The sequence below is a fragment of the Littorina saxatilis genome, linkage group LG2, assembly GCF_037325665.1.
Source record: "Littorina saxatilis isolate snail1 linkage group LG2, US_GU_Lsax_2.0, whole genome shotgun sequence".
NCBI lineage: Eukaryota > Metazoa > Mollusca > Gastropoda > Littorinimorpha > Littorinidae > Littorina > Littorina saxatilis.
The window spans coordinates 65,835,909-65,850,283 of record NC_090246.1 but is presented as its reverse complement, the minus strand read 5'-3'; the positions used below and the strand labels follow the sequence as shown (position 1 = coordinate 65,850,283).

Here is a 14,375-nt window from a genome sequence, read left to right as displayed (position 1 = left end):
AGAGAGAGAGAGAGAGAGAGAGAGAGAGAGAGAGAGAGAGAGAGAGAGAGAGAGAGAGAGAGAGAGAGAGAGAGAGAGAGAGAGAGAGAGGTGGAGAGAGATAATGCATACATGTGCAATTACTGAACGGCAACAAATCTCATTCAGACACACACACACACTTGCATGCTCTCATTTCACACAACTGCTATCATTTCAAATTATTAGTTTTTGTTTTTTTAATTCAAAATTTTTAGATTTCAGACATGAGATTCAACATTTAAGTGTTTGTTTTTGAATTTTTGGTCATAACGTATTATGTGGAAGTCTACTTCAATCACCTACACATACGTTGTAACTGAATACTCAGAGCATCTTAATGTTACCTGAAGTCTCACTCTCAAGCATACCTCTCTCTCTGTGAATATCTGCTATATATAGATCTCCCTCTCCTTTTCTCTCTCACACGCACACATACACACACCCACCCTCGCGCACACACAAACACTTCATCAAAATGATTCACCCTTTTGAAGAGACAATTTTTTGTTGTTAAAAAATCCTTGTTTTAGAACCAAAACTGTCCTGAAATGGCTTCTTGTCGACATACGGGTCAAAATGACGTAGCATGGCAGAGGTACTTTTTGATCTAACATCTGGGATCTGCCTCTTTTGTCTCTTTCTGCTCATCCAAACCTTTCTTACCGCATGCCACTTTTGTTACAGTGGAACCTCCCTTTTAAGTCAGTCTCAATTAAAGATTCCCCACTTTCTATTGAAGATTTTCTGTTTATAATCTCTGTAAGTGTTTCTCAAATTTGAAGACTCCCTCCTTTTGTAGACCTGATTTTCTCAGATACTTGAAATCAAAAAACAAGAAAGGTAGGTTGTTGGAAAGTTTGTTATTGACAAAACAATACATTCACTATAAAAGTGAATTTATTGTTTTGTCCATAACAAACGTTCCAACAACCTACCTTTCTTGTTTTTTGATTCTGAATTGTGGAACGTTGGCAGTCTCTTTGTTTTTGGATTTATTCAGATACCTAAAGGTAAGAAAAGGGAGGTTCCACTTTACTTTCTTATACGCATTCAAATGGTTCAGGCTTGAATGTGCATATAATCCAGGAATTGGCACTGATGGTGTTGATTCTTCAGCCAGTCATCAGCTCGTTTCCATGGGGATATGTCTCAAAGACTGTTGTCTGTGTGTAGGTACAGCAACCACCATATTCAGCAATCTGCAAAAGGAAGAAACGCTATTCAATCGAACTGAAAGATAAAACATGAAAGGTATTATAACTGCCAGTTTACTTAAAGATGGTAACAAAGATGAAAAACTGCTTTACTCCTGCCTCCGTTGTTGTCGCCTTGATTTCCAAAAAATTTTCCTTCAGATTGTACTTTGTAGGGAGGTGCTGTTTCTGGAGTTGTTCTAACATCTAGTCAAGTTTTGAATACATTTTTTTCAGATAGACCAGGAATTGAGACGAGGGTGGTAGTGTATGTGTGTGTGCATTATCCCTAAAATTACTGAATACAAAAACAACTGAAGCTGTGTTGTCCATTTATTACCAATTTTCTTTAGTCGAAAGACTTGCACAATATTGATACATTCAGTAAAAAAAAACATTGTGGGTTTGACTTCTTTATTTTTTTGTCAGGAGGGAAAAACAGGACTTCAAGGGAGTACTATCCCGCGGAAGTGTTCATCTAGTTATCCTTTTTTCCAGTTTCTAAACTCACTGATTTAAAACAACCAACTCACCAAACAAATCACAGAATCCTAGTTTAAATCTAATCAACTCCAAAGCAAAACATGTTTTTATCTTCTGCTAGTTGTTGTTGAACCTGAATATCACAGCTTTTAAATAAGAATAACAGCATGGAAAGAGGTGATGCAAAGGAAGAGCGACAGAAGGAGGGAGAGACAGACAGCAAGACAGACAGAAAAAAGATTCTCATACCTGTTGTTTGGTAAATGCTTCACAGCCATACTTGCTAGTTCTGACATTGAACCTGAAAGAAAAAGAATCATAAGGAACCAAAACAAAACTCTAAATCAAAATAAAGTGAAAAAATCCATGAGCTAGATTTCAGGTTACACACCAAGACAGTCTGAAACTTCATCAATGGACATGACATTATATTCTGTGACTTGATGTTTGCTAACCATACTAAATAGATAAGGACAACCATTTACACCAACAGCCCCTAGTACACAGAGTACAGAGATATACGCGCAGAAACAGGTGTGCCAACACAGGGGCGAACACACACTCACGAACACACAGGGAGGCACACGCACACAAAGGCACACACACACACACACACAGAAGCACACACATACACACAGGAGGACACACACACGCAGTCCTTACCTCTCTGCACCATAAGACATCCAGCCATCTTCGCCACCTGTAGCACCTGGGCCAGCCTCTCCATCGCCATGTCAACCACACCCTCCACCTCCTCCCCGACACCTAACGCACCCCCCTCCCCCCTCACATGCTGCAACAGTTCCGACAGCTGCGTCACCAGATGCATAGCGTCCGTCACGTTCAGAAGGCACTGCGACAGCGAAGATGAGCGACAAAAGTCCAGACTCTGCAGAACGCCCAGGTGAAGCTTGGACAGGATGGACAAGGTCTTCGTCAAAGAAGCTCTGCAGACTTTGCCGCCCTTGTTGCTGGCTTTCTCTTTCGGCGGCATTCTGTTGAGGAGGTGGGTGCAGACTACGGGGCCCAGCACGCACCAGGACATGAGGCCGGGGATGGGGGAGGAGCAAGTGCCGTGGATGCCCACTTGGCGGATAGACTCGCAGCACAGTGTGCAGTCCGAGGTCACCCAGGACGTGACGTGCTCTAGCAGGCTGAAGGGTGGTACAGACTCTTGTGCTGTGGATGAAACGTTTACAGGTGAATATCGTGGATAATAAAGGAGAAAGCACAAATATGGAACTGGGTAGGAAAGCGGGTGGGGTTTTGGGAGCCTGAAAAGAGAGCGAGAGAGAGAGAGAGAGAGAGTATCTTGCCATCTCTGCTGCAGTTTTGTAACTTGCTGAATATAAGTATTTGCATCTACAGTCGACTCCGGTTAATCGGCCACTTTTGGGACTGACTGAATTATGGCCGATTATCCGAAGTGGCCGATTATCCGAACATCGCATCGGGAAGTTCCTCAGAACAAAAAAGTTGGATGTTGGAAGTTACTTATGGTAGCGGAAAGCGGAAGTTTCGTGCATTGGCATACGTGCTCTACATGTCTCCAAAGAATGTGTCCAGTGTCGTCTCCTTCTGTTTGGCACTGGCACGTTTCCTCACTGCAGCACAGACAACGTCCAGGCAATGCAGTTCTTCTTCCCCGAAGGCATTTTCCAGGGCATAGACGCTCAGGACTTCAAGCGCGTTTTTGGCAGCCACTGATGTGATGGGTGGTTGATCTGGTTCTTCATCAGACTCCTCTGTTTCTGTTTCTTCTAGTCTTGGTCTTTTTTCACAGATGCGTTCCACGATGTCTTCCTCAGTCAACTCGCCTTCCACACAGACGATGTTGTCGTCTATATCGTTGAAGACCTCCCCGTTGACGATTTCTTCTGGCAATGAAAAATCCTCGGGGTCTTCTGTATCACAGTCCATGAGAGGGGGTCGGCCAGGACGAATGAATCCACCTTTCTTAAAACATCCGCTAACAGTAGACGGTTTTACCGCTCGCCAGCTTCTGGAGACAAACATGATCGCATCAAGAACGTTGATCTTTGAACTGACGTCACAGGCTGTGGCGTTGGTTTCCAGAAGTCCTTTTTCTATGTGGTTTAGGGTCATCTCGATCAATTCCTTCCTGTACAGCGTTTTGAGATTCTTGATGACACCCTGATCCATTGGCTGTAAGATGCTGGTTGTGTTGGGGGAAGGAACTCAAGCTGGACGTTATTCAGCTTGATTCTTACCACATGCGGTGTGCAGTTGTCAACGAGAAGGAGAATGTGCCTACCAATCAGACGGAGGGCCCTTTGTGCTGTCATGTGAGTAATGATCATTGAACCACTCACAAAAATGTGAAAAGTGTGAGGTGGCCGTTTAGCCTATGTGCAAAGTTTTTGTGGTGGCCGATTAACTGAACATTTTAACACATAACTATGAAGAAAAGATTCGGTCCCTGGGAAAATTGGCTGATTATCTGGAATTGGCCGATTATCCGGATGGCCGATTAACCGGAATTGACTATTATAAACCAGGTGAGTCAGCATCTCAAAAATCAAGTACAGCTATGGAACTAAAGGCTTAACTTCCTCACAGGTCACTAACCTATCAGAGACATGAATCAAATAAAACGTACACTTAAAGATTGATAAAAGTGAGGATAGGCAGAATCACTTGGGACCACACAACAAGCTATGTTTATATTGAGTGTGGTTATGTATTTACATCTAAACAGGCTTTGCTGAATACAGGTGCCGATAAGTACAGCTAAATCAGTTGGAGAACTTTTAATAGCTTTGTTCATTTACGAAATTAACAAAACTATAACAAGAAGTGGGCACTTTTGTTCATGCAAACAATCACTCCTGGCACTTCAGACTCACAGTTAAAAGTGAAGAGGGCAGTGACAGCCGTGGTGAAGTTACAGACGAAGAGCGGTGAGATGGACGGAAGACGGTGAAAGACGTTGCATGGGTCAGGAAACAGCAGGCAGTAGTCCTCTACCAGTCGACTTGTAAGTAACAAGGAGTCAGAACTGTGGCAGCTGCGCTCCTGTGTACGCACACAAAACTTGTGTTTGCCAGGTTAGGAAGATAACGATAATGAATTTTGGTAATTAACAGTCATTTAGGGTAAGCTGAAAATGGTCGATACAATTCATCAAATAGGCAAGCTGATAAACATGAAAATATAATTTCGTTATTTCAAAACACAATTCTCTCAGAAATGGCAAGGACATTCTTCTTCCCTTCTTCGTTCATGGGCTGAAACTCCGAAGTTCACTCATGTTTTTACACGAGTGGGCTTTTACGTGTATGACCATTTTTACCCCACCAGTCAGGTACACCGCTTTCAGTTGGGTATTTTGGTGTTTCTACAACCCACCGAACTTTGACATGGGTTACAGGATCTTATGTCCGATGTCTTATCCACTAAACCACTGCGCCAGTCGACAAGGAAATAAAAATGAAAAACGCAATTATCTTAACTATGACTTAATGAGACTGGTGTGCAAGTGTGTGCATGTGTCTGTGCTATGTGTGTGTCCTGTGTTAAGGGCTGTAGTGGGAATACTTGGATATTTGTTCATACCTAATTTTGTTATCATTGCTCTATCTATCAACAAGGAAGCCTCTCACAGGGCTCCCCAAACTGTGCATCCCTGAATCCTGTTTGCACTAGAAGTAGAAGCCAAAAAACTACAAAAACATACAGAAATTCATAAAGGGGGGTCCCGTAATTGACTAAACCTGAAAAGAGCGGGTCCCTGGATGCCCTACATATCAATTATCATGCATACCGTTTGTACTGTTTTCAGAAACTGTTCTCCAAGATCTTTACCGAAGCAAATTTATGGAATTCATTGAAGCAATTTAACAAGGTTTTTGTGAAAGGCTCAGAGAAATGGAAAAACTCAGAATTACGTTGACATAGGCACATGTTGGTGAGGAATGTGCCCTCCTGGTCTTCAAACCCTCTAAAGTTCCAAAGTTGTGGGTCGGAAGACCCTCCAGGTAGGAGCGTCTGTGGGGAGTAATGCCCTCTTACAGAGTCATCCGTCCATTCCTTTTTCTTACACTAACTTCCCTCACACACAAACTCAATACCTGCATCCAGATGGCAGCACAGTCCAGCACAGAGGTGCAGCTGACAGACAGGGCCATGGACACCAGTTTGGTGAGAAGAGTGTTGGCATGCTCGTCTCCCCTGTTGCCGAACATCAGCTGAAAGATGCGGTACTTATACTTCTCCGACGCTGCCTTGAAACACCCACATAGCAGCTCCAGTAATTGAAGTTCGTGAAGAGCACTTAAAACCTAAAATGGAGAAAAAAATCAACGAAAAACAAACCATCAAACAAAATCAATTAAGATAGCTACGAGTGGAAGGGGAATAAAATTGCTGTTTTGGAGATGTATCATGCTTGAATAGGTTTTGGGGTGAAAGATTCAAATATAATTCACACACACACACACACACACACACACAAACACTGAGCCTAAACTCTAGTTCCTTCTCTTCTAATCAAAATGTTACCTTTATTCCACGTTTGGTTTTGAACAAAACAAAAGCCTGGCAGATTTCTCCCACAACTGCCTCTGGACCCTCATTGAGTCCAGGTATTGCTGGTCCATCCTGAGATGCAAAGGTTGACACAATGTATCGCAGAGCTTCTCTGGTAGACTCTGGAAACTCCATTCGCTGTAAGCGCTTCATCATGTTTTGAACAGAAGACATGGTCCACAGAACACATGGGAAACTGGAGAAAAAAAAAATCCTTTAGTTGATAAACAGATTGAGATCTACTGCAACTGAAAACAAGTCGCGTAAGGCAAAAATACAACATTTAGTCAAGCTGTCGAACTCACAGAATGAATACTCCCATGGCAAAGGCAGTGAAATTGACAAGCCAAAATAGGGCGGTAGTGGTTGCGCTGAGCAGGATAACATGCTTTTCTGTATCTTTATTCTTTTTAACTTTCTGAGCTTGTTTTTAATCCAAACATAACATATATATCTATTTGTTTTTAGAATCAGGAACCAACAAGGAAGAAGATGAAATTGTTGAATCGATTTCGAAAATTTAATTTTAATCATAGTTTTCATATTTGTAATTTTCTGAGCTTGTTTTTTAATCCAAATATAACATATTTATATGTTTTTGGAATCAGAAAATGATGAAGAATAAGATTAAATTATTTTGGATCGTTTTATAAAAGAATAATTTTAATTACAATTTTCAAATTTGTAATGACCACACTCATTAATTAATTTTTAAGCCTCCAAGCTGAAATGCAATACCAAAGTCCGGCCTGCGTCGAAGATTGCTTGACCAAAATGTTAATCAATTTCCTTGAAAAATGAAGGCGTGACAGTGCCGCCTCAACTTTTACAAAAAGCCGGATATGACGTCATCAGACATTTATCGAATAAAAGAAAAAATGGTCTGGGGATATCATACCCAGGAACTATCATGTGAAATTTCATGAAGATCGGTCCAGTAGTTTTCTTTGAAGCGCTCTACACATACATACACACACACACACACACCACGACCCTCATCTCAATTCCCTGTCTATGTTAAAACATTTAGTCAAGACTAAATGTAACAAGTCGTGTAAGGCGAAATTACTACATTTAGTCAAGCTGTGGAACTCACAGAATGAAATGGAACGTAGTCCGCCGCTAGTGCAAAAGGCAGTGAAAGTGACGAGCCTGTTTGGCGCGGTAGCGGTTGCGCTGTGCTTCATAGCACGCTTTACTGTACCTCTCTTCGTTTTAACTTTCTGAGCGTGTTTTTAATCCAAACATATGATATCTATATGTTTTTGGAATCAGGAACCAACAAGGAATAAGATGTAAGTGTTTTTAAATTGATTTCGAAAATTTAATTTTGATCATAATTTTAATTTGTTTTAATTTTCAGAGCTTGTTTTTAATCCAAATATAACATACTAGATGATTACCCGCTTCGCCGGGTACCGGCTTCGCCGGGAAGAAGTAGAGCCGAATACCAGGCTAGCTGAGCCTGGGACCTGGCTTTGCCGGGTGTACGCCGGCTTTGCCGGCGCACGAAGGAAAGGAGATAAACGCGCAAAACACTGGAGACCTTCTAAAAATAGTAACGTGCAGTGACTTTCTTAAAATAGTAACGTAGTAACGGGAATATGGATTGACGCCACACGGAGGAAGGGAGATAATCGCGGCTGAAAACACTGGAGAAGATAAGGAAGAGTTACTGGTAGTGGATCCCGACCAAAAAAACAAAAACAAAAACAAACAAAAAATCGGTTCAGCGCGCACAGCGCTGCGCGCTGAGAGCACGTGTTGAAATATCTCATCGATGAGGTTGTGTCCGGGGTGTAGCTGAATACGGACTCCAAATTTGAAAAAGATCCACCGAGAACTTTGGCCGTGCATCGCGGACACACACACACACACAGACAGACAGACAGACAGACACAAGTCGTATATATATATAGATTTATATGTTTTTGGAATCAGAAAATGATGAAGAATAAAATGAACGTAAATTTGGATCGTTTTATAAAAATTTTTTTTTTTACAATTTTCAGATTTTTAAAGGCACAGTAAGCCTCCCGTAAACCATCACAGAGCTCCCCGAGCGTCTACGTACAGTACAAGCATACTTCCATTTGAACGCTCACCGAACGGGAACATCCTGGCTGCTTTCTGTCGAGCATGAGAAATTTTCAAAGAATTTATTTTCGTGGACTTGGTCCTCCACAACAATGGCGCCTCGTTTTGGTGCTCTTATGAATATTCAATACCGGAAATCACGCCCTGACAGTAAGCCTCCCTTAAACCATCACAGATACTGTCAGGCTTTTACACACAGTACAAACACCCTTCCATTTGAACGCTCACCAAACGGGAACATCCTAGGTGCCCTACGTAAAGAGCGAGCAATTTTTAAAGAATTAATTTTGCAGATTGTCTCGAACACTTTTTGGACCCATCCTGAACTCAGGTCAAAAATGAGTTACTTCCCTTCGGGTCTCATTCTATCGATGTAAACTGGCCATAGCCGTGGATTGATGATTATCAGAATGTTTTTGGACCGTGGTGCGTTTTTGCGCCAGACCTAACTTTTAAAATCTAAATAATAAATTGACAGCTTGTTACACAAACATTCTTTAATCATAAAAGAATTCTTTTTTCATCAAGACAAGATCAGTACAATTCGAAGTTGTGAAAGTTTGAAAAAAGAAAAGCCCGGAAGCACGGTCACGCAAGGGTCGTAGCTGATGACGGTTTATGCATATCGCCGTTCCTCTCAACAGTCAAAAGCCATCGCTAGAGTTCTTGTGAACCATAGCCGTTTGTTTCGTGCATAAAAACGTGCTATTGTAGATAAGCTCACATCGAGTCGCATTCAAATGACTAACTGACGACTGCATTGTGAAAAAGGGAAACTGGATCCCACGGGTTCACGATGGCTCAGGGGTAAAATAAACCACGCAAAAAAAAATCTTTGAAAATTGTTCGCTCTTTACGGAGGGCACCTAGGATGTTCTCAATCGGTGAGTGTTTAACCCCTTCACTGCCCACCCCGTATGTAATACGTGGTCATTTTTGGTTTGTCGTACGCCCATAACCGTATCTCATACGTGGGATTTGTGTCACCAACATTTCAGGACATTTCTGAAAACTAAATGGGAGGTAACCACTGTCCAAGTACTTGTAGGGGTTCTAAACACAGTTCTTTCCCATAGACCGTTCGGATAAGTTACTAAAGTTGCTACCACGTGTTGAAAACTGTGTTAGCATTCTCGCCATTCACAATGGCGGCCGAAAGTCGGACCTCAACTCGTAGACCTGTTTTCAAGCGATACAGTGTTCTGGAAGCTCTACAAGAAGTGATTTATGGATTACCACACAGAAGAATACTTTTATGGGCTGTAATGTGAGTACATGATGTTTGACACCAGTTTTAGCAGTGTTTTGTGTGGTTTTACGTGCTGCAATGTGTGTCACTGTGTGTGTGTAAGTCCGGAAACTGTAATTTTTGACGAAAATGGTCATTATATCAATTTTTACTATAACAATCACAAACAAAGTCCAATGATCATGTCATCCTATAATAGCCAAGGGTATAAGCAAAACACATGCCAAAGATCTAAGAGATATCTCAATAAATGATCGAGCAGTGAACAGATTTGTGAACCTACCGAAGAAAGCGAAATTTTGCCCTGGCACACAGCAATACCAAAATGCTGTTATACTGTGGCAGTGAAGAGGTTAAATGAAAGGGTGTTTGTACTGTGTGTAAAAGCCTGACCGTATCTGTGATGGTTTACGGGAGGCTTACTGTGCCTTTAATGACCAAATTCATTAATTATGTTTTAAGCCACCAAGCTGAAATGCAATACCGAAGTCCGGGCTTCGTCGAAGATTGCTTGGCCAAAATTTCAATCAATTTGATTGAAAAATGAGGGTGTGACAGTGCCGCCTCAACTTTTACAAAAAGCCGGATATGACGTCATCAAAGACATTTATCGAAAAAAAAACAACGTCCGGGGATATCATACCCAGGAACTCTCATGTCAAATTTCATAAAGATCGGTCCAGTAGTTTACTCTCAATCGCTCTACACACACACACGCACACACACACACACACCACGACCCTCGTCTTGATTCCCCCTCTATGTTAAAACATTTAGTCAAAACTTGACTAAATGTAAAAAGAGAAAAGAAAAGTTTTTTTTAAAAACATCAAAGACCATGTTTAAAAACAAACATTACAGGCACCACTATAGTATAACTCAAATACAAAAACTTGTACTTGTAGCAGGGGATTATTGGCTTGATTGCAAAAATAAAAATAAAATCTGGTCAAGATTTTAACTTATTTATTTATTTATATGGGAGATTTATATAGCGCTTGACGTTCTCTAAGCGCTTTACATATTAATTTCTGCCGTGTGAGATGGAATTTTTTACACAATATATCACGCATTCACATCGGCCAGTAAATCTCAAGCCATTACGGCGAATATTTACTTTTCACGGCCTATTATTCCAAGTCACACGGGTATTTGGTGGACATTTTGTATCTATGCCTATACAATTTTGCCAGGAAAGACCCTTTTGTCAATCGTGGGATCTTTAACGTGCACACCCCAATGTAGTGTACACGAAGGGACCTCGCTTTTTTGTTCGAAAGACTAGCACTTGAACCCACCACCTGGTCTAGGAAAGGGGGAAGAAAATTGCTTACGCCCCGCCCCAGGGTCGAACTCGCAACCTCAGTCTCGCTTCCGAGGCAAGTGCACTTACCACTCGGCCACCCTTTCACTTAAGTGAGTGATATTCTGATAAGATGTGTGATATTCTAATAAGATTTTTAGAGTGAAGATGTGTGACTGTGAGTGCTAAGCTCTGATTTTTAGATGATGTAGTTTGTTTTTTACTGTGTAATTTTGTGTACAGCAAGCCTATTTTTGGTATTTCTGTATGTACTGTATCTATATATATATACGACTAGTGTCTGTGTGTGTGTGTGTCTGTGTGTCTGTGTGTCTGTGTGTCTGTGCGCGATGCGCGGCCAAGGTTCTCGATGGATCTGTTTCAAATTTGGTGATCATATTCAGGTACACCCTGGACACAACCTGGTCGATGAGATATTTCAACACGTGCTCTCAGCGCGCTGCGCGGAACCGATTTTGGTTCCACCTCAGCTATTTTGGTTCCACCTCAGCTTACCCGGGCCCCCATACCGACACACCATAGCCGCTACACCACATCACAACGCCAAAGTTCTCGGTGGTTCTTTTTCAAATTTGGACACCGTATTCAGCTACACCCCGGACACAATATCATCGATGAGATATTTCAACACGTGCTCTCAGCGCGCAGCGCTAAACTCATGTTCGTTTTTGTGTTCATTTCACCATTATAAGTAACTCTTCCTTATCTTCTCCAGTGTTTGGCGTTTATCTCCCTTCCTTCGTGTGGCTTTCCCGTTCAGTTGTAAGTTACTATTTATTTTTAGAATGTCACTGCGCTGTCCAGAACGCTTCCCTTGCACCCGTAAGTTGTTCTTACTGTCAAAGTGAAAAGGTCGAATCAATTTATAGCCACGCGAAAAATACACTCTCACCTATCTCTATATATTTATAGATACAGATATGCATATATATATACGGCTTCTCTGTGTGTGTGTGTGTTTGTGTGTGTGTGTAGGCAAAAACCTATGTATTATAGAGTTCTGTTTGTGATGGGGTCTAGCGGCTTTTGTCTGTCTGCATGTTCTGGCATGTGAGAAGCCACAGCAGATAATATAGGGCTAAGAAATAAGCTCTAAAATTCTCAATCCCGTTTGACAGGACTTCGCCTTTCAAAGGTGATTGTGGTGAACCGCCACGCTGTCTGTCTCTGTCGCGCCGTTCACCCCAAATTCCCGTTTCTGAGAGTGACTATTTTTAGAATGTCACTGCGCTGTCCAGAACGCTTCCCTTGCACCCGTAAGTTGTTCTTACTGTCAAAGTGAAAAGGTCGAATCAATTTATAGCCACGCGAAAAATACACTCTCACCTATCTCTATATATTTATAGATACAGATATGCATATATATATACGGCTTCTCTGTGTGTGTGTGTGTTTGTGTGTGTGTGTAGGCAAAAACCTATGTATTATAGAGTTCTGTTTGTGATGGGGTCTAGCGGCTTTTGTCTGTCTGTATGTTCTGGCATTTGAGAAGCCACAGCAGATAATATAGGGCTAAGAAATAAGCTCTAAAATTCTCAATCCCGTTTGACAGGACTTCGCCTGCAGAGGTGATTGTGATGAACCGCCACGCTGTCTGTCTCTGTCTCGCGATTCACCCCGGCGAAGCCGGGTATTCCTCTAGTATATATATATATATATAAATTTAATAAAGTTGTATTGAATGGTATTGTAAGTTAATTGTTTACCAATACCAGCTTTAGTCATGTATTCAGACCTGGGAACCCCCGTTTTGCACTTGGGGTATTCTCAAACAAAGTTGGTGCGTTTTTCAGAAAAATTGGAACAACCATGATTCAAACATGCTTCACACGCGTACGTCGCACTGTTAATTAAGTTTATCAATACATTTAATTTTAAAACATATGCTTCTTTCAATGTTTACTGTCAAACACTGTAATCATGTGTCAAAATACTGGATCGACTTCAGGATGCGCTTGTGAAGAAAAGTAGTCTAGGAATTTTTCTTGTCGTATTTGTTTTCCACTGCCCGTACTTATCGTATTCTAGACAATCATGCGTACAAAATACGGCAAAATCGTATGGGTTCCCAGGTCTGTGTATTCCTTATCCTGGTTGTGGTAATGTGGTATTTGTCTTTAGCTCCACAGGCCCATTTTACTTAAAAAATAAAATGTTCATGAATGGGACTCACAATTACTGACTATGAGAATTACTTCGCGAGCAAACCAATTAGGATTTGAGCTTCCAAGTTCCCTATGAATGATCAATTTCATCAAGGGAGTCTATTCAACCACTGCCAATGTGTGCTAGCTTGTATTACTTTTTTGTTTAGCTCCTGCAGAATTTAACAGTCCTCTTCTTCTTCTTCATAATTTCTTGGTACAGGGCAACTACCCTCATTTGTGCTGTACGAAAGCAAACCAGAGATTCACCAAGATAAAACTAACGAGATAGTCATGTTCGACAAAGAAATCTTTCTATATATGCCCATTCTCAAAGTAATGAACGAATCAAACCTTGGTCGTTCCCACCACTCTCTACTTTGCTCTTGTTCCAGTGGCAGTTATCTTTCTCAATTTCCTGTTTTAGACGAGTTGTTCCCCTTCTGAATGCAAATCAAGACAGGTTTTTCTTTTTCGTCAATACCCACAAAAAGGAGTGTCTTTGGTCACCCTAAGAACAAATATAACGTTAGCTTAATTTTTTTAGAGATACAATTTAATGAAAATATCGTCGTCAATGTAAACCTCCTCACCCAACGTTTGCTGTATTGAGCTTAGTGATTGGCTATCTTCTGGTAAGACCAATCAAAACTATGAAGAACAGTAGCCGGAAACAGAAATGCACGCCTGCGCATTAAGGCGCATAGTTTCTTACTCTCGGAGATGTCCGCTTCTAAATAGTTCGACAGTTTAAAAAAGTGTTTTATTCATCGTCGATTGATCTCCATTAAAACCCGTTCAAAATGGTAAATTGTTCTTTTTAAAGCTTGCTTCAATTTAATTAATGTTGTTGAATCCAAGCCTTACTCAGACTGTTTTTTCTTTCAGTTCGAATTTCGGTTGTGGAACAAAAATGAAACAATCTTGGTTAAATACTGAATAATGTGTTCTCATCTTTTCAGATGCTCTCACGCACCAAGCCGGCCCTCGGGCCCGGCGCTGGACCGCAAGCCAAAGATCCAAAGAAGAAGAAAGCTCTTCCGAAAGTGGAAGATTTTCTGGATGCGCGTGACTATACTGGTGCTATCACTCTGCTGGAGGTAAAGACTTCAAGCTATTTTGTTTTGTTTGTTTGCTTAACGCCCAGCAGACCACGAAGGGCGGTGCTTGTTTTGACATATAACGTGCGCCACACACAAGACAGAAGTCGCAGCACAGGCTTCATGTCTCACCCAGTCCCATTATTCTGACACCGGACCAACCAGTCCTAGCACTAACCCCATAATGCCAGACGCCAGGCGGAGCAGCCACTAGAT

General features: G+C 41.5%; 2 protein-coding genes across 4 annotated transcripts in view; one reads left to right on the top strand and one right to left on the bottom strand.

Moving 5' to 3' along the window:
* Window positions 1–1,024: 1,024 nt before the first annotated feature.
* LOC138959552 (integrator complex subunit 15-like) lies at window positions 1,025–13,500 on the bottom strand. The gene is made up of 7 exons (XM_070331075.1): window positions 13,414–13,500; window positions 6,219–6,441; window positions 5,789–5,998; window positions 4,565–4,733; window positions 2,361–2,876; window positions 1,947–1,998; window positions 1,025–1,220 (listed from the first exon to the last, which is right to left on the bottom strand). Exons 2-7 carry the CDS (start codon window positions 6,417–6,419, stop codon window positions 1,145–1,147), a joined length of 1,224 nt encoding a protein of 407 aa, XP_070187176.1. The 5' UTR covers window positions 6,420–6,441; window positions 13,414–13,500; the 3' UTR covers window positions 1,025–1,144.
* A 243-nt stretch (window positions 13,501–13,743) lies between these two features.
* Window positions 13,744–14,375, top strand: part of LOC138959551 (intraflagellar transport protein 56-like) — a 44,256-nt gene continuing 43,624 nt past the window's right edge. For all 3 annotated transcript variants that reach the window (XM_070331072.1, XM_070331071.1, XM_070331074.1), the window contains exons 1-2: window positions 13,744–13,865; window positions 14,022–14,159. In XM_070331072.1, coding sequence (XP_070187173.1) covers window positions 13,863–13,865; window positions 14,022–14,159 — 141 coding nt within the window. In that variant the 5' untranslated portion in view covers window positions 13,744–13,862. The remainder of the gene's footprint in view (window positions 13,866–14,021; window positions 14,160–14,375) is intronic.

What these genes read in the sequence shown, in the direction of transcription:
- LOC138959552 (XM_070331075.1), bottom strand. Translation starts at nt 6,419, where the DNA reads ATGTCTTCTGTTCAAAACATGATGAAGCGCTTACAGCGAATGGAGTTT. An exon ending in GTGCTGCCATCTGGATGCAG is followed by an intron (nt 4,734 to 5,788) that starts GTATTGAGTTTG and finishes GTGCGTACACAG; the next exon opens with GAGCGCAGCTGCCACAGTTC. An exon ending in ATGTCTTATGGTGCAGAGAG is followed by an intron (nt 1,999 to 2,360) that starts GTAAGGACTGCG and finishes TTTTTCTTTCAG; the next exon opens with GTTCAATGTCAGAACTAGCA.